The sequence below is a fragment of the Anabrus simplex genome, chromosome 1 (assembly GCF_040414725.1).
Source record: "Anabrus simplex isolate iqAnaSimp1 chromosome 1, ASM4041472v1, whole genome shotgun sequence".
NCBI lineage: Eukaryota > Metazoa > Arthropoda > Insecta > Orthoptera > Tettigoniidae > Anabrus > Anabrus simplex.
Genome location: NC_090265.1, coordinates 1,242,076,664 through 1,242,097,887, shown reverse-complemented (window position 1 = coordinate 1,242,097,887; position 21,224 = coordinate 1,242,076,664). Strand labels below are relative to the sequence as shown.

At 40.1% G+C, this 21,224-nt stretch overlaps 1 protein-coding gene across 1 annotated transcript in view; it reads left to right on the top strand.

Annotated features, from left to right (window-relative positions):
* The window catches only part of LOC136877934 (arylsulfatase B), a 289,271-nt gene that overhangs the window by 171,511 nt on the left and 96,536 nt on the right, over positions 1-21,224 (top strand). Inside the window, exons 4-5 of the mRNA XM_068228776.1 lie at positions 6,152-6,159; positions 14,382-14,406. Of these exons, the coding sequence (XP_068084877.1) occupies positions 6,152-6,159; positions 14,382-14,406 (33 nt within the window). The remainder of the gene's footprint in view (positions 1-6,151; positions 6,160-14,381; positions 14,407-21,224) is intronic.

Genomic DNA, 21,224 nt, shown 5'->3' with positions numbered 1-21,224 from the left:
GGGCTAAAATCAATAATACATTAACTGAAGGAAAAGCCTTAAATGAACTGCACTTATAAATGATTACTTACAAAAATTGAGTATTAACGTTTAAATATATACTTAATTTTCAGTTTAAAACTCTTCTGTGCTGACTGATTTTCAGCAGGTGAAAAATAGAAAACATCTACTACTGAATCTCCAAGTTTGGTCCTAAAGCCTGGTCCTTCACACGTGTGGAATTATTTCCAGATTGATATAATTTTCAAACAATTGTAGGTCACGCCTGCTTGCCCCTGAGACAACGGCAGTGATTCAGTGCTTCTAGCGAACAGTATGTGAACCTTGTCTGCATAAGCCACCGCTGTCTCGATCCTCCTATACTAGCTGCTCTATGCGAGGCTTTTTGCGAATAGGCCAAGTTATAAATGCTCTGCTAGATGGCAGATACAGACGCACAATGTTCTAAACGTATCATAATGACGACAGCCTACAAAACACTATGCAGTATAGTCATATGTTCACTGAAGCTCGCAAATTACATCAGTAATATTAAATGTCCGTAATTATTACCTGTACGAAGCCGTAGTTGGCCCCTTCATCTCACAGTTTAAAGATTTTCCTGAAAGAAGACTTGGAGTGATACACCGGATGGATAAGTTTCTGTATTCTGCTCAATGCAATATCAGTTAGAATATCACTAACAGTTTGCTGATGTTCTTTGACGTCACACTGTAACAGAACACCCTCTGAAAAGGAAGAAGCAGTCAGACCTCGTATTATGCTCGCAAGTTTGGAGGACTTCAGACAGTAGTGCCCGTGGTAGTGCAGAGCAGCTTCAACAAACTCCTGCATATGCTTAATCAGAACAGCAAAACAAGATTTTGGGTATCGAAGTCGCCCTCTTTCTCTATGTATAATTCGTTCAATAAGTGGCGTCGAAGCTCTAAGCAGTGAGATGTTGCTGAAGCAAATGTGAATTCCGTAAGATTTATCGTTCTGTAATGTTTTATTTTTTCTCTAAGAGCCATTTCATAAGCCACACTCCATCCTCCATTGAACAATATGAACTAAGTACCTGCTAACTAGCACTTGAGATTCTGTTTCCCGATTGTTTGGGACATAATCATTTGATATTTGTGATTGTCCTTAATGTCTAATGTTTAATCAAAACGTTTGTTTTGTGACTGCGCGTCACAATTCTTATCACAAGGAATCCACTTTCCTCCACAGCTTTAATCACCTTCTTAAATAAGGTGTAAAACTCGGACCCTTGTAAATCCTTTGCTAGAAAAGGGGCAGCAGCAATAGTGAACTTTTCTGACAGACCGTTTCCGACAAAAGAGAGTACCTAACTTATTGGTTAATGTGGGGCATTTACCCCACCCCAACCCCTGCATTGACCACTTCGGAAGATTTATCGTTCTGTCATATTTTAGTCTTTCTGTAAGAGCCATTTCATAAGCCACAACAGAGACAAGCTTCTTCATTGGTTATATGTTTTCAGCTTCGGTTTTAAGCCTAGTATTTATTAAACGGAGCATGCTGATGTAATATTCCACATTTACCTGGGTGAAGGGGCTCGTATCCTTTAGGAGACACTGATCTCTACGCCACGCAATACCAAATACTCAGTTCTGACCATTTTAGTTTACTCTCCAAAAGTTATTTATCTCATCAATCAAATAAGCGGCTTTTGATTTATTTCATCAGCGGCTTTTTAATAGAAGTTATTTTGTCAAATTCAGGAATTTTATCTAGTCTCTCGTGCAAAGTTTCCAGTTCGTTTCTCGTGTCTGTCATCTTCCACTGAAGTCTAAATATTTGACATCGAATCTTGTTAGTTTTCCTTCTGTGGTGAGTGGAACTACTTTCATTAAGGATATCTACTTCTATGTTGAAGTTCTCTGACATAGTCCCATTCCACTGACTACTCGCCTGGTGTTAATCATCACCACCACCTGAGGGAAGAAGTAGAAGCCTTAATTGAGTTTGCTTCTTTGGTTACAGAGTAAGAGTCGTAGACACACATACCCATTTTAAACTATTATTAATATAATGCGAAAATTCTTATCAATGCTGTCTTCGCAGACGATCGCATTGTTGCCTGTTGCACATTCCTTATGATGTTTAACCTTCTGGAACTGCAGAAAACTTGGATATTGAGGGGGAAAGTACTTAGCATGACACCTGGTTTTAAAATATTTAATTTTGCGTTTTCCTTACAATCCGTATTGTGAAAATGAAAGCTACAGACGCGAGGTAATCTGAGGATATCCGTCTGCTTCCTTTATTAGGACCTTGTATAGATATAGCCGACATCCACTTTTCTTTTAGTTTCATTCTAAATTTCATGGAATAATCTCTTCTGGCCGCGAACCACCTTGCCGAGATTTGTAAAACGAACACAGCAATCGAATATTTCAGAAAAAAATTTAAAGTTTCAGTTCTACAAAATAATTAACTGGCACAAAAGGAAGAGAAAAGTAAATTTTACAAGAGCTTTAAAAATATCTATAAGCACAATATGAATACCGTATTTCATTTCACAGTTCCATACAAATTAAAACTTGCACAACCGGGAGCGAATAAGCTCGTTACTCATTCTACGAAATAACTCAGCTTTCCGTACACATACATGCATCAATAGCACAATACAACATCCACACTGACTGCGAAGATTGTGCGTCTATGATGCCACACGCAACCGAGCTAATTTGTCGTAGAAGAAGCGATAATGCTGATTAAAAATACACATTGTAGCATGTATTACTGATCTTTATTAACTTCCGTTCCTTACCGTATAGTTCAACTTCAGGTATAGGAGGTGTTTGCATTTGTCCATGCATTTTACCTACACGTTTTCCGACTCCACACCGGACATGTGAGCGCCTTCAGCCGCGTCCTTTAAATAGGTAAAAGAACATAATTTTCTGGCAAATCCTTATAGTTACGAAGATAATGAGCATGAGGATTTGTATAGGAAAATTAATGCTATATCTTGTACGTTTGATTATTTTATTTGTAAGACTGAGTTCACCCGTTATTTCGATTTCCACAGAAAAATAACTTTGTCAGAAACACTGTTAAGGTTAGGAAGACCGGGCGAGTTGGCCGTGCGGTTAGAGTCGCGCAGCTGTGAGCTTGCATCCGGGAGATAGTGTGTTCGAATCCCACACAGTGGGCAGCCTTGGTTTCCCATTTTCATACCGGGCAAATGCTGGAGCTGTACCTTAATTAAGGCCATGGCCGCTTCCTTCCCACTCCTAGGCCTTCCCTATCCCATCGTCGCCATAAAACCTGTGTCGGCGCGACGTAAAGCAAATAGAAAAAAAAGAGAGAAAGGTTAGAAGGAAAAAGCATGTGAACTTCTTTCTAGGAAACTTAATCCTAAGTACACTTGGTGGGCTCCGTTTTATGATAGATCTAACGGGTTAGGCATTGTACTTAGGTTTACATGTTCCAGGCGCATATATTTCTATTAGTTACTTCACATTTTATTTTGTTTCAATGTCCTCTTAAGAGGACAAATTTGAGCCCACTCGGTCAAGCAGGTTTTATGTGGCAGAGTGACAAGCACATAAACATACCAACACTCAAATTTATATATTAGTAATAAATATATCAAATGACTTTCATAAAATTTGTATGACTCATTGTATAATACATTTCGTAAGCGGTGAATTCAATATATTTGATGTTGGTCTTACCGTTACAGTGTTCAATCTGTGCATATACCATGCTTCTGTTTTATTTTCTGCGGCCTTGAAACTTCGTTACGGATGTAAAAGGATTTATCTGCACACGATCGCTTGCAAAAAATGGCTTAATAGCCAAGCGTTTGTTAAATAGGTAGGCATTATGAAGCATAATCATTCTTTTATAAATAACTTCGCTAAAATGAGTATCATAAATAATCAGATATAAATTAACTTACCTTACTATAAACATGAGATATATTGTGAAAGCTTTGATATTGGCGATTTTTTGCTGTAAGAAAAATACAGCGGTATTACAGTATTATCTCCTAAAGCTTCGCTCTACCAAACAAAGGAGTCTGACTAAGACTATATCAACAGACAATTACGTTCTCACTAAAATGTAACTTATATAGGTTTCTTGTACTGCAAAACATTAACATGACTTCAAGATGTCTGATTCACACGTGGAGATGGTGGTGGTGATTATAGTTTTAAGAGGAAATAGAACGGGGAAACCATTCTCTATTAGAGAAAATAATTGAAGGGGTCTGACACTTCCAGAAATGAAGGTATCGGCCAAAGAACGACAAGAGACACTAAGGGTGGGGATAAGAAAGACATGCCAGGCCTCGGAAACCTAATACGGTCGGGGTCGAAGAAGAACGACAGTTGACCAAGGGAGGTCAGGTAGGAAACATGAAATTGAGGAACCTGACACAAGTGGAAGTAATGCCCGACTCAGGTAGAGGAACCGTGGTCGCCAAGCCACGCTCCAAAGTTTAGAGACCGTGGTTCCTCTTTAGTCTCCTCTTCCGACTGGCAGGGGATATCGTGGATGTATTCTACCGCCCCCACCCGCAGAAGTCTGCTTGATAGGTAAGGATACGGTATGGTGTACAGGTAACACATTATCACCGAATTCAGGTTTCTGTACCTTCTAAAAATGCTAATGATAAAATTCTTGATGGCTCGTGTCGGTAGATTTACCCGGGAGTAGGGTCAAGAGGAAGCTTTCATATAACGGTAGGCCTGCACCAACATCCATCCCTAAGCGGGTACCTATTCAAACTTTTAATAGAAGTGCTGACCGAAGATAAAAGAGATCTAACCCCCTTTGCTGACGACATTGTGCTTGTAGATGAGAACAAGAAGGAAGTGGAGAAAAAGCTGGAACAATCGAGAAAGGTCCTAAAAGGAGGAGGACTTAACCAGGGGGAACACCTGTGGCTTGGAGGAGAAGATACAGATACTAGAGGAGAGAATATCACGAAGTTTAAGTGTCTTGGGTCATACACCGTGGAGAATGAAGGATTGCAAGGAGAAACCAGTCACAGCATTGAGGCTGGGTGGAGAAATTGAATGAAGATTACAGGTGTGCTGGGTGACCGGAGGATTGGGAAAGGACAAAGGGAATGATATTCAAATCGGGTGTGAGGCCAGGATGAATTTCAATGTACGTCTTTCTAGTGGATGATCTGAAATAGTGGTTGAGAACTTTCGGAATTAATGCCAACCATTACAAGAAATGTTTTCCTTTATTTTCCGCATCTTTGATTCGTCCAATTCTCGATGTTATATCATTAGAAGCGGCAGATATATTAGGCTGGGTGTCTGTATCTTCATGCTTCTCATCATCAGTGAAATCGCCGTCATTGCTTTCCCTTTTGTCAGTGATCCATCGAAAGGAACAATCTCGTTTAATGCCCAGTGTGTTTAGGAACATTAATCTACAGACTCTTGCCTACTGTTCATCTGCTGTTTGTTAATAACAGTCTTGGAAATGCTAATTTTTCGTATGTTATAGGCTGATTAAAAATCAAATCTTCATATTGTTGGCATCTTATTTTGCACTGTACTAAGAATCGCAGTTGCATAAATCTGTACATAAAATAAAATTTCAAACAGGAAGCCAAAATAACAAGAACATGTTGTCATTTGCCGTATTTTAAATCGAAGACCGCAAATATTACTGATAATTTACAGATGCAAATTTTCCCACCGGTGCTTCAAATACCGGTAGCAATAACTCTTGGCATACTGGGGGAGAATTATCACTTTGGCAGTCGGGATCAGTATCTTGAGTATTCAAAAGCTGTTCCAATATCTGCGAGGGCGGTTATATTCTTTCCATGGTTTTCGGCAAGATACTTTGTCATGGGGGATTCCATTGTTAGACATGTGGGGAAAGTGTGGGGGAGGAAAGATAACCAGGGTATAGTGCTACCTAGGAATTCGGTTAAGCCAGATGTTGAGGAAAGTAGATGAGAAGGAGGAGGGAAAGGAGAAGGTGGTAGTGTTTCACGTTGGTACTAACAACGTAAGACAAGCAGGTATAAGTACCAACATAGTTGGGCGATGTGTGAGATCTGGTAAATGCAGCACGGATGAAGTTTAAGGAAGCGGAGATTGTTATCAGTGGAATACTGTGTAGGAGGGATACTGACTGGAAGGTGATTGGGGATTTAAATGAGACTATGGAGTGGGTATGTGGGAAACTGGGTGTGAGATTTCTGGATCGTACTGGGCGGATAGGAGAAAGAGATCTGCACTCAGATGACCTTCACTTAAACCGCAGTGGTACGTATAAGTTAGAAAATTTGTTTAGAAGGGTTGGGAGCTACATTCAGGGAAATGGGCTGGTCTAGGAAGCGCTGATAATGGTACAGGGATCTGGAAGTCAAGTAGGGATGACATAAAATGTTAGTGTTGAACTGCAGAAGTATTGTAAACAAATAAAATTAAGTAATTTAATAGATATATACTTACCAGATATTGCAATAGGAGTTGAATCATGGCTGAGAAATGATATAATGGATCTAGAAAAGTTTACATGGAACTGGAGTGTGTATCGTAGAGATAGGATAGGAATAGTAGGAGGCAGAGTATACATTCTGGTGAAGGAAGAATTTGTAAGCTACGAAAAAGTTAAAGAAGACAAACATGAAATTCTAGCTGTGAGGCTCATCTCTTATGATAATAGGCAACTTGATGTCTTTGCAGTGTACAGACTGGGAAAGGGTAGCGCTGACGCTGATTTGGTATTATTAATATGATAATCAGCTATGTGGGAAACAATATGGAAACGAACGTGATTGTAGCGGGTGAACTCAGTTAACCAAATGTCAACTGGAAAGGTAATGCGATCGACAGGAAGCATGACCAACAAATGGCAAACAAGTTAATATGGAAAGGACAACTGATTCAGAAAGTGATGGAACCAACTAGAGAGAAGAATATTTTGGACGTGTTACTGGTAAATGCAGATGAACTCCATAGAGAAACCGAAGTAATAGATGGTATTAGTGATCACGAAGCTGTTTTGGTCGTAGTTAAAATAAATGTGATAGAAAGGAAAGTTGTAGAAGTAGGACTGTTAGGCAGTACCATATGGCTGATAAAACAGGAATGAGGGAGTTTTTAAACAGTAACTATAATCGGTGGAAAACGGTAAATAAAAATGTAAACATACTCTGGGAAGGGTTTGAAGCAATTGTTGAGGAATGTGAAAACAGCTTTGTTACCTTTAAAGGTTGTAAGGAATGGTCAAGACCCACTATATTATACCAGAGAAGTAAAGAGACTAAGAAGGAGGTACAGGTTGGAAAGAAACAGAGTTAGAAATGGCTGTGGAAGTAAGGAGAAACTGAAGGAACTTACTAACAAGGGAACTGTCCATACTGTCATATCAAAATCGACAATGAAATTTGGTAGAGAGAATGAGGGGTCGATAAGAAAGCAATGTACAAAAATTCAGCTGTCATTTCGATCTGTATGGTCCTGAAATAGATACGGAAATGTCTACTAGAATTGCACGCTTTAGCGTATAGCTCGACGTGGACAGCCCTGGTGACCAGCTGAAGCGACCGGGTTATCTTGAGCTTTCTGCGCTAGCCAGTTGACACATGTTCCTTTGAAAGAGCAGTCATGAATCCGGCTGATGTTCTAGAGTATACTTTACGTTATTTCTGTGAGAAATGGTTTTCCTCTTCCCGTGAAATAACTTCGGAAGAAACGGAGATGTGTCGACATGTGATCGAACTAATTGAAAATCATCCCATGGGTGCCAGGATCGTCTCGCAGTCATCTCTGGAGAGAAATAGTGACAGTGAAAGTGATAGTGGAAGCAGCGATGTCTCATCTGCATTAAAGAGAAGGAAGCACACCATTGCCAGGAACAAGATGTGTTACGGATCCGATTTTGAGCCCCGAGTCTGATTCCCGTCAATCCAGTGAAGAGACACCGCAGTCACCTAGCAAATATATTAGTTCAAGTTATGCTTCCAATCCACAGAAGAACGTGAAACAAACTGTAGATCATGCGTACAACAGAAAAGCTGTGAATTTATGGTTAAATAGGAGGGGGGGGGGGGGTAAAAGCGGCCACCGTTCGCAAAAGTGCGCAAAAGGTGACGTCACTACATCTGTACAGGTGGAAGAATCAATTAGAATCCACACCATAAGTCCATTGAACACAAGAAACTGATGCATACAAAATTATTTTCTCGCTTTACAGAAGCAAGAAGACTTAAGCGGAATGTATGTTATGAAGATCTGTGACTGTGGGCCTTGGAAATTTAAAGGGAAATTTCAATGGGGCGAACTAACTTCAGCGCATGTGCTAGTTGGTTGAGTCGGTTTAAGAAAAAGTACAGAACACAAGGTAGAAAAATTACGAAAGTTGTATCCCGTACGTACCTGCAAGAAGAAGTCGAAAAAGATAGTTCAAATAAATTTATGGAAGCAGCTACAGAGCGATTTTTAGACTACATTACTTCTTCAACATACAATACGGATCAGAGTGGTTTAGTGCACGAAATAAAAGCGAAAAGGACTTTATCGTTTGTTGGTGAGAAACATACAAAAACAGTTGCTCAATCGGTTAGTGCACTCACCCATTCGTACACAATTATGCCTACAATTAGTATGGCCGTTACTCTTTTCCAGACATTATTCATTGTACTACAGGAGGCAACTGGAACCTTCCGTCCGAGATTTTCCAAAGAAATGTTTCATGCCAGAAATATAACTAAATCAGGCAAAATGGGGAAAAAATTAAAGTATTGGTTTAAAGAATCCTTCGTCCCATTTGCGGAGGAGAAGGTTTGCTACTGCTGGATTCCTGGACTACTTATAATGATAAGAGCTGTCTTGAAGACATTTCTCCAGGCAACAGTATAGAAATTCTCCAGATTCCTTCAGGCACTACAGGAAAAATGCATCCCATGGGCAACTTTATCTTCTGGCAGTGGAAGGCTTTGTATCGGCACTTAACAGGCATTGTGCCAACTTGTGAAGACTTTCAGTTTGATGTTTATCAGAGAAACAACATACTGAAAATGCAGTCCTTCATTCATTTTAAATTATCTTCCCCACGGCTGAAGGACACGATTAAATATTTGTGGTTCGCAACCAATTGTACAAGAAGAGACCTCCCGAGTTCGAAGTGCCTGCGAAATATTGCCTTCAAACAAGTAAAGAAAACTGTGATGAACAGTGTGGCCTCGAAGTCCGTATTCGTTGTACATAGTGCCAAAAATATTTGTGTTCTTATCATACGATTAACGCACTTCATGTATGTTTCACATTCGTTCCGTAATAATTAAGTGACCTTGGCGTGTGGCAGCCTGCCAATTCGTTTTCTCTCTCTCTCTCTCTCTCTCTCTCTCTCTCTCTCTCTCCAGCACAACTGCAATGCTATTCCGCTGTGCGCCGCGCGAGCCAGCAAGAAGCAAGGGTTGACCAGTAAGCTGCGTTGTCACACGGACTTTGTAATAAGATCGAAACCTTTCAGTTCGAACTGGCAGCTAAATTTTTGAACATCACTATTTTATGGGTCTCCTTATGCTCACTGCGAAATTTTATTGTCGATTTCGATATGACAGTATGGATAGTTCCCTTGTAAGAAATTGAATCTAGCAAAGAAGTCAACTAAGGATAACATGATGGCAAGCATAATTGACAGTCATACAAATTTTAGTGAAAAAATGGAAGGATATGTATAGACACTTTAAGGCAGTAACAGGTACCAAGAAGGACATTTAATGAACAAGAGGAGTGTGTATGCGAGTATCTTCAAAAGGCAGAAGTATTCACTCAGCAGTATGTAAAGAATGTGGTTTCAAGGATAATGTCCAGATAGAGGACGTGACTAATACTAAAGAAGTATTAAAATTTACCTATGATAACAAGGATATTTACAATAAGATACAAAAGTTGAAAACTAGAAAAGCAGCTGAAATTGATAAGATTTCTGGGGACATATTAAAGACGATGGGTTGGGATTATTGTTTTCATAAAGGAGCTATACCGAATGAATGGAGAGTTGCTATAGTAGCCTCTGTGTATAAGGAATGGACGATAGACATACAGCTGAAAATTACAGGCCAGTCAGTTTGACGTGCATTGCATGTAAGCTTTGGGAAACCAATCTTTCTGATTATATTAGACTTGCCTGCAAAATTTATACCTGGTTCGATAGAAGGCAGTTCAGTTTTAGGAAACGTTATTTTTGGAATGACGAAACATAATACTGTAGCACACATGCTGTAATACTAACCAAACCAAACCAAACCCCATGGCACTACAGCCCTTGAAGGGCCTTGGCCTGCCAAGCGACCACTGCTCAGCCCGAAGGCCTGCAGATTACGAGGTGTCGTGTGGTCAGCACGACGAATCCTCTCGGCCGTTATTCTTGGCTGTCTAGACCGGGGCCGCTATCTCACCGTCAGATAGCTCCTCAATTCTTATCACGTAGGCTGAGTGGACCTCTAACCAGCCCTCAGGTCCAGGTAAAAATCCCTGACCTGGCCGGGAATCGAACCCGGGGCCTCCAGGTAAGAGGCAAGCACGCTACCCCGACACCACGGGGCCAGCGCTGTAATACTAATCAGCGACAATTACTCTGGTAGTGGACTGTAGTTTTGTTATGCAAGTGATTAGACCATAGGGCCGAGTCATTCACCAATATTACACGTAATAAAACCTTTATTTAAATTATTCATGATTAACAAAATGCACAAACACTATTTACACCTTAAAGAATAAAATGAAATGCCTCGATGGCTATCAATTAAGCTCGAAGCGATGTGACTGCGAATGCGTGTCTAGACGACATATTGTCGCTGTCAAGTCTGTCTTGTAGTTGCCGGAAAACAGATGCATTCTGGTCACTCAAACGAGACGCTGACAAGAGTGTGCTCTGTATAAATTTTCACTGAGAGGGCGAAACATTTCCCCTCTGTTGATTGCATTCAGTCAAGACAAAATACAGTTTTAATTAAAATAGCAGTAACATAAAAATACGAAAATGTCATCAGAATACAAATACATAAAACTTGTTGCACTTAAATTAATTTCAATCAGTAATTAATTAACATAGATAAAGTGAAACATAACTGTACACTGGTTGTGCAGGTTGATGCATTCAGTTTTGTTCACACCTGCACAATGAAAGTTTTCGAATTGTTCATCGTGTTAAATGACTAACCAAAGAATAAAATTAACCTTCAAATCCTGTACAAAATAAATACAAATGCAACTTTGTACGCCAGTCAACCCATAGTCACTGCAAGGAAACATATTGCCATATCAAAACACTACTCGAAGGGAAGGGGACACAATTTCACTATTGGTCTCTTGACATGTCGATAAGCAGTTCTTATGATGACTGCTCGCATAAGTCCATCAGAACCTGGGTGAAGTTCCTCGACCACACCTAGTCTCCACTGAAGTGGTGGTAAATTGTCCTCCTTGATAACTACCACTGCTCCAAGTTGTATATTGGGTTGCTGGGAGGCCCACTTTGGCCTGTTTTGTAGTTGAGTTAGGTATTCCTTATGCCATCTGGTCCAGAAGTGTTATGCCATTTGCTGCAACTGTTTCCATGCTGAAAGTTTATTGCTGGGTACAAGAGTCAGATTGGATTCAGGAAAGGAATTTAAACTGTTTCCGGTAAGAAAATAACTTGGAGTTAAGGGTTGAGAGCCAGCAGGATCTGAGGATAGGACTGTAAGTGGACGAGAATTTAAACAGGTTTTAATTTGTGTGAGCACAGTACTAAGTTCTTCAAATGCAAACGATGACTTTCCGACAATTCGATGCAAATGATATTTGACTGACGTTATGCCATATTCCCATAATCCTCCAAAATGGGGTGAACGAGGTGGAATGTAGTACCACTTGATACCCTTGTTTGTCAGATTGCTTACAACTTCCTCTTGATGCTGTTGTGATGCCATGAATTGGTGAATTGGTGTAGTAGTACTGTCGCTGTAGATATCTGCGGGCTTTCCTCTTCTGGCTATGAAGCGGCGAAGTGAGGCTAAACGACATCTGTGGTAAGACTGCTGACTACTTCTAAATGCACAGCCTTGGTGGTGAAGAAAATAAGTAGTGTGATAGTGAGATGTATGCCTTGATAAGTACATTGCTCCTCTTGTCAATTGGGCGAAGTAGAATTGGGTCTCTATAATCAATGCCATAAACACTGAATGGACGTGCTGATTCAACTCTATACTCAAGATAGTTACCATGAGTTTATGACTAGTTACGCTTTTCAGTTTGTAACATGTTACGCATTCGTGCACTTGCTGTCTGGTTACGTTTCTGCCATTCAGAATCCAATAACGTTGACAAAGAGTTGCTAACAATAATTCTGGTCTCGCATGAGCCTGTTGTAAGTGTTCATGTTTGAAAATTAGAGTTGTCAAGTGATGTTCTGATGTTAATAAAATTTGGTGTTTCGACGAGAATGGTAGCGACATTTTCTTCAATCACCAACCAACACTAAGTACGTTATCACGTAGAAATGGTCAGAGATATTTTAGCTGACTCTTCCTTGATACAATGCCTTCCTTCTCTAAGTCCTCGATCTCTTCACTGAATGACTCCGCCTGAGCTGTGAGAATGCATGACATTAATGATGGCTGAAGTTCTTGAACTGACAAGGTTCCCCTTTGTTCAATGTTTGGCTGTTTGGAGTTGTTAATCAATCTGCTGCTATACGCCAGAACTCTTTGTAGTTTTGTCAGTGACAAGTAATGATGCTACTGTTCGCTGTTCCAATGTGGTGTGACAACCTTCATCGATGACTAGAGGCTGCGGCAGGTTGAGCTGAGGTGCTGACAACTATGTTGGACTTGATCACCACAGTGTGGACTGTTGTACTCTTGAGATTCAACTCCTCCAGAGATTAAATCTGCAGGGTTTTGGTGAGATGAAACATGATGCCAATATTTAACATTAGCTAATTGCTGAATTTCTTCCACCCTGTTGGCTACAAATGTTTTCAAATGCGACCAAGTAGAAGCCAACCATGATAAAATAATGGTAGAATCTTTCCACAAATGAGTTTCATTAATTTCAAGATTTAAAATTGAAATGGATTTTTAATGTAATTGAGCCAACAATTCAGTTGCAAGCAATTCAATACGAGAAAGTGTAACCCGTTTAACTGGAGCCACTCTGAATTTTGAGCACAAGAACCTGACACTTATTTTCTTCCTGCTGATGAACAGATCGAAAGTAGGTGCAAGCTCCGTATGCTGATTAAGAGGCGTCTGAGAAACCATGCACTTGAATGTTACAACACACACCTGCTCCTAAAACATGTCTATCCACCTTAATGTTTTCAATGTGTGTCAAATGGTTCTGAAGCATCTTCCTTTCTGCGGCGAAGTCTTCAGGTAATGTTTGATTCCAGTCAAATTTGTGTAACCACAATTTCTGGAGAAACATTTTGTAGGTTATTACTAATGAGCTGATGAGTCCTAATGGATAAAAAATTGAATCTACTGTTGATGTAGTGATGCATTTAGTAATTCCACTATTCCCTGGAACGTGTGTGATTCTGTTTGCTACTAAGAATTTGTCTGGCGTAGGATGCCATGGTAATCCTAAAACTTGTATGGTGTCATCATTTTCGAACTGGAAGGGTAAGTGCATTTCTATGTCTTCAGCTGGAACAGCAGCAAGTATAGCTTGATGATTTGAGCACCTTTTCCTGATGATAAAACCACCTTTGTTGAGAAAGTTTATGAGTTCACTTTGCAATTGCAATGCATCGGCGAGGTTGGACGCACCACACAGGGCATCGTAAAATGCCAGTGGAAATGAAATTGCTTTATCTTCTGCCGATTGTTTGAGACGCTGTGTTGCCAAATACGGAGCTGAACCTGTGCCATACGTGACAGTCAATAGTTCGTAAGTTTTGATAGCTGTTTTGTGGCGATTCTACCCAAAGAATTCTTTGAAACCGCGCGTCATTTTCATGAACCCGAACTTGTCTGTACATTTTTTGTGATGTATCCAGTAAATGCAATGTTGTGTCCTGAACCTCAACACAATGGAATAAAGGTATTGTTGTGTAGTATGCCCTACTAATAATGTAGCATTAAGTGACACTTCGGTAGTGGTTCTGGCTGATGCATCTAAAACTACTCTGACTGATGTAGTTGTGCTTTGTTTAAATACTGCACGGTGTGGCAATAATGTCCAGAATAATCTGTAACATGAAATCCTACCCCCTCATATGACATAACTGTTCATATTCGGCATGAAGTTCACGTACTGTTCATACAATATTGGAATTTTCTTGAATTTTGTTTCCAGTTGGTGAAATCTTTGTGTTGCCATATCAAGAGAATTGCCCAAGGGTGAGAGAGTTTCTTTTGCGAGGTAACCTGACAACGAATCTTCCTTCAGGAGTGCGTGTGGTGTAATCCTTGAAGTGATATAAACACTGTTGTTCTTCCTGAGTTTTGGGTTTGGCGTGCAATTCTTCTATTTCCAAAATTTACGAAGATGCGTGTCGAGTTGATCTTCGTTTTTGAAAAAGAGAGAAGTGACTATGTTGCATCTGGGATGGCTGTTTGACTGTGGGAATTGGTCAGAAATTATCCAACCCAGATGAGAGTCTGCAATACCGGGTAATCACCAGCGCGTTTTTTCCCATCTGCCTTTAAAATATTCAAAAAAAGCTGTGCACCAATGATTAAATCTACCTCGCCTGGACTGTAGAATTTAGGATCTGCTAGTGTGATATCACTAGGTAGGTTCCACGATTTGTAATCTAACTCCATGGAAGGCATTTCTCCTGTGATGGCAGGAACCACCAAACAATTTATGTTAGTGTTAAAATCTGATGCTGTGGACTGGAGGTGAATATCCACACTGTGTTTCAGAGTTGATGAAGAGTTGTTAATGCTTACAATAGAAGTGGCGTCTTCTTTATATTTTTAATTTAGTCCGTTGACAGTGTCTTTAGTGATGAGATGAGTCTCCCGCTGTCCAGGAGTCTTCGAACCTTACGAAATTTATCACTGTAATCCTTGATTTTGACAATAACTGTGGATGACAACACATGTGGTTTCTTTCGAGTACATGGGAGTTCATTCATGGTAATTAAGTAAACGTTAGCAAATACCACATTGTGGTCAGAAGTTGTTTCGTTTGTTCTACTAGACCTGTGATTTTCAAGCTGTAGCAATGTGTTGTGGGCCTTGTTGCATTTGCGACAGTGACTGGATTACACTCTGACGTTTTATGTGATGCTTTAAGACAATTTAAACAGCGTTTGTTGTCACGAGCACATTGAATGCGATCTGACACTGTTAACTTGAGAAATGCTTCACGTGCAAAAGTCCTGGTGCATGACTTTATTTACATTAAGAGCATTGATTTTTAATGCATGCAACATGTGCATAAGATGACCGTTTTTTCTTGTGTGAGATGTCTTTACTACCGCGCACCTTGACTTGGCTGACACACGCTTGCATGTTTTCTAGGACTCCGCCGCGATGTTCAATATAAGATGTTAATTGTTTGAGGGAGGATTTTTTGCTAGAGTCTGCTTCCAGTTCCTAGCCCCTTCTGGTTTCATAATCAAGATGATCAACAATATGTTGTTACAATATTACTTTTTCGAGAGGAGTATCTGATTTCAGTGCTTTAAGTGCTTGTAAGTTACTTGAGAATGTGCAAGTAAATTGCCTGAGATCTTCAGCGGTTTCATTCTCCACTGTTGCAATGTTTAATATTTCTCTAACACGCTTTGCTGCTATAAGTCTCTTGCTTTGAAACCGATCACATAAGAGGTTCCAAGCTACCGTGAAGTTTGTTTCAGTAGTTGGAAGGTTCTGAAATAATGCTTTAGCTGAACCCTGAACTGCTCCTAGTAAGTAGTGAAATTTCTGAACGGATGCTAGACTGAAATTTTAATGCACCAATAGTTTGAAATTATCTTCAAACGACACCCAGTCTTCATAATTACCACTAAACATGGGTAGTTTAATCGCGGGTAATTTGATGTTGATATTTTCGTGCGAAGAATGTGATGTGCTATTTGTGGTACTACCGGCTTTTCGTGTTGGTCTGGCGACAATAATACCTGCATTTTAGCCTTCAAACTTTACACAATGCCATATACTTCATCTCTGTCTCCACTATGAAGTCGTTCACTATCTTCCACTTCAATCTGCGATTGAACTAAGTCGTATTTGCTTTCTAAATCAAAGTGCATCATATCGGACCCCAGTTTCTGCTAGGTTTTGAGAAGTGTCGTACTTTTCAACGAAAGTTTTGATTTTTGTAATTCTACCTTTCAGATAACCCGTTACTTGATTAGCTTTGCGATTTCGTTCTTGTCCTTCGTAAAGCACTGGCTCATACAAATGTAAATAATGCAAGGAAAAAGTAATTAAAAGGAATCTGACCCTGTAAACTGAAAGTCCCACGTTGCATTGTATGATGTTTCACAAGCGTTTCACTTTTACCGTATCGGGTCCACAAATGGACCAAAAAATGTTTGAATGACGAACTGAATACTGTAGCACATATGTTGTATTACTAAACAGCGATAATTACTCTGGTAGTGGCCTGTAGTTTGGTTATGCACGTGATTTGACCAAAGGGCCGAGTCATTCACCAATATTACACTAATAAAACCTTTATTTAAATTATTCGTGATTAACAAAATGCACAAACACAAACACTATTTACACTTTAAAGAATAAAATGAAATGCCTCGATGGCTATCAATTAAGTTTGAGGTCATGTGGTTGCGAATGCATGTCTAGACGACATGGTGTCGCTATCAAGTCTGTCTCTGTCTTGTAGTTACCGGAAAACAGATGCATTCTTGTCACTCAAACGAGACGCTGACAAGAGCGCGCTCTGTATAAATTTTCTGTGAGAGGACGAAACAGTTATTCCACTGAAGCTCAACTTGTAGGATTCCAGCAAGATATAGCAGATATCTTGGGTCAGGAGGTCAAACTGTGTCGTGTTTGATCTATCCAAGGCATTTGATAGGGTGGATCACTGGAGACTACAGGAAAACATCACTGCAATTGGACTAGACAAAAGAGTGACTGAATGGGTGGCTATATTTATATAAAATAGAACTCAGAGAATTAGAGTAGGCGAAGCTTTATCGCTTACTGTTATAATTAAAAGGGGAATTCCTCAAGGCAGTATTAATGGACCTTTATGTTTTCTTACAGATATATAGTGTGTTTGCCTTTCGACTCTTGTACAACCCACGTACAGCTGACCATGAAAGAAGCACCGTTTAAGATGAGAGTCCTACAACTCTAAACAATTGACCTTGTACGTTTTTTACGCACATACTTAAACAAATGGGAAATTACAGACGTATAAATTGAAACGGTATATCCGACGGGATGATTTGAATCCGAGGAATGAATATTAATTCACCTGCGGTATGTCCAATCATTATGATGGCTTCAACAATATTCGGCATCAGTTTCTTGACTGAGAGTCGTGTCCCGTTGCAGAGGGAAAGAGGATTAATATATACCTGAGGACAATCGTCCGCTCGAAGATGTTCGTGGATACTCCAGGCCACCTGACTACAAGTTGTTGAGAAGCTCTGTACTACATGTCGTGTCGATAGACTTGTAAATTTTTAGAACACCGAGTAATTCGTGTAAAAATTGCTTGCTGATGACGCTGACAGCTTCATTCCTTGGAGCAATGAGTGATCGGTGAAATGTTGTGCCCACGTCAACAATTTCAGATCTCTGAGTCCCGTAGATTTGGATGGAGGGATGGGAAAGGGCTAAGATTGGGAAGGTAGCGGTCGTGGCCTTAATTAAGTTACAGCCCCAAAATGTGTCTGATGTGAGAATAGAGAATGAAAAACCAAGGAAAATTATCTTCAGAGCTGCCGTCGGTGGGATTCGGACCAACTACCTTCCGAATGCAAGCTCACAACTTCGTGATCCTAACCACACGACCAACTCGCTCGATGATAGAATAAGGTTGTAACCTATCGTAGGTTCCTTTCGTTTTAAGGATTTTCTTCGTAAATACTCAATTATGTTGACGGTTTTTTATTGTAATTTACGCTCAACTACAATAGCCAAGCAGGGTAACGCTCTTGATCCGATTTTGTGGCCAGCTCGTACGTCACAGGATGAGGATTCTCCTTATATACCTTTCAAACTACCCTACAATCAGCTGATCCCCTGATCGTAATATTGGCCTCGCACCGGAAAATGGATTAAGTGACGGTATTCGCAATCTAATTTTATTAATGCTCTAAATAATACTCTTATTGATTTTATGTCCCAATAACTACTTTTAAAGTTTTTGAAGATGCCGAGATGGCGTAATTTTGTCCCACAGCAGTTGTTTTAAGTGCCAGTGAATCTACCGCTTTGGGGCTTCGTACCTGAGTACATTGAAATATTGCCTTTACTGTCTGAGGTAATCAGTCATGAACTGCCCATCTCTGCGGTATTATTGAATCGTGCATCTATTTATTATTATTAGTAGTAGTATTTATTTATTTATTTATTTATTTATTTATTTATTTATTTATTTATTTATTTATTTATTTATTTATTTATTTATTTATTTATTTATTTATTTATTTATTCATCTTTTTCACCTTGTACGCCTTCTCAAAGACCATCATCCAGTAGGCCTACACAACAACTTCTTCAGATCATGCCTACGGTAAATTAAGATATAATAAGCATTTGTTTAGCCTTCAGTAAACTTATGCATAGAGCTGTCGTTCAACGCACCAATAAATATACCACCTTGGGGCTTCGTACCTAAACACATTGAAATATCGTTTTTACTGTTTAGGCTAATCAGCTCGACACACAGCTGAAGGCCGCTACGCTGGCAACTCAGTCTTAAACTGCTCATCTTAACCGTATTATTATTATTATTATTATTATTATTTGATCTGTTTTGAAGTTTCCCTTCTATTGTAATTCTTTAACACATCCTTTTAATGTGACGCATCACGAATCGACTTATTTCTTTATTTATTTATTTTATTTAATATTCCGTTATTTTTCCATCTTTTTCACTTTTTACGCTTTCTCATAGACCATATTCCAGAACACAGCAACATCTCCAGATCCTGTCTACGGCAGATTCAGAGAAAATTAGCGTTTGTTTACCTATACCAGGTGTACGCATAAGTATTTTCCGGTTTCATTAAGAGATGGCGCCAGTGAACAGTACGCAGCGTTTGAATTGGACACATACGTCAGTTTGTTCGTCTGACATTAACCTACCAACACACACTAGTTGAGTCCGCCAAACACTAGCGTCTGTGCTGTATCACGTTTGTGCCTGAAAAACATCATTTGCGGCACGCATTGTTTTTCTTATTTAATAAAAAGAAAAAGGCAGTGGAAAGGCATAGTTTGCTGATAGAAACGTATGGTAAACATTCTCCATCGATTAGAACATGTGAGACATGGTTTCGACAAATCGCTTCGGCAAAAAGTCCATGCTTTGTGTCTGGTGGGACCAGAATGGTAATGTAAATTATGAACTCTTGAAGCCCTGCGAAACCGTTAATGCACAACGGCATCGCCAACAATTTATTAATTTAAATCACGCATTGATCGCAAGACGAGAGAAATGGGCCAGAAGACATGGCAAAGTGATGTCATTACACAAGAATGCGCCGTCTCACACAGCAAAGCCAGTGAAAGACACTTTGAAGTCGCTTGGATTGGACATCTTCCGCACCCGCCGTACTGCCCCGACCTGGCACCATTTGACCAATACCTCTTCCCATCAATGGGACACACGCTCGCAGAGCAGCACTTCAGCAATTTCGAAGAAGTTGGAAAATGGTTCGACGAACGGTTTGCCGGAAACAACAAGCAGTTTTTCTGGCATGGTATTCATAACTTACCTCAAAGATGGGCGAAGTGTGTAGAAGCCGATGGCCAATACCTTGAATTTGAAAAAATGAATTTCTCTTGAAAATTACACGTTTTCTTTACCACAAAACCGGCAAAACCTTATGCATACACCTGGTGTTTTTCATGTCGTTGTGAAAAATCTTAAGATCTCTACGTTCCGTGGATTTGGCCGTGCATCACACACATACAGACGAACACATCCGGATATCACGGACTGACTGAATATTGCTCCTCGTGTCTGGGGCTAAAACTTCCAACACTTGGACTTAAAATGACCCCTTGACTTATTTTACCTCTCTTATATTCGTATGTTGGGTAGCGGTAGTGAATCTATGCATTCAATCTTGGTCACAGCACGTTAGATTGTCACATTCCAACACACGTCTTCCGATAGTTTTTCATTCATAACTCACCAACGAAAGCGCAAATGAAAAATCCGGCTTCGAGGTGCATTCGACCACCTTCCATCTACCTATGATAAAATTACAGGTCTCTGTGTGCCGTAGATTTGGCTGGGCATCGCGCACACATAAACAGACAGATAGACGGACAGACATTTCCTTTCTTTTTTTTTTTTTTTTTTTTCGCTATTTGCTCTACGTCACACCGACACAGATAGGTCTTGTGGCGACGATGGGACAGGAAAATCCTAGGAATGGGAAAAAAGCGGACGTGCTCTTAATTAAGGTACAGCCCCAGCACTTGTCTGGTAAATGATAATGAAATGTCGTATGGCTTTTAGTGCCGGGATATCCCAGGACGGGTGCGGCTCACCAGGTGCAGGTCTTTCTATTTGACACCCGTAGGTGACCTGCGCGTCGTGATGAGGATGAAATGATGATGAAGACAACACATACACCCAGTCCCCGTGCCATTGGAATTAACCAATTAAGGTTAAAATCCCCGACCCGGCCGGGAATCGAACCCGGGACCCTCTGAACCGAAGACCAGTACGCTGACCGTTCAGCCAACGAGTCGGACACTTGTCTGGTGTAAAAATGGGAAACCACGGAAAACAATCTTCAGGGCTGCCGACAGTGGGATTCGAACCCACTATCTCACGGATGCGAGTTCACAGCTGCGCGCCCCTAACCGCACCCCAAAACGCCCAGTACACTTAATTTTTTTAGTATAGATGATATGAATAAAGAAGTTGAATCAGAGATAAGGCTTTTTGCGGATGATGTTATTCTGTATAGAGTAATAAATTACAGCATTGTGAGCAACTGCAAAATGACCTCGATAATGTTGTAAGATGGACAGTAGACAGTGGGATGATGATAAAAGTGGTTAAAAGTCAGGTTATGATTTTCACAAATAGGAAAAGTCAACTCAGTTTTAATTACTG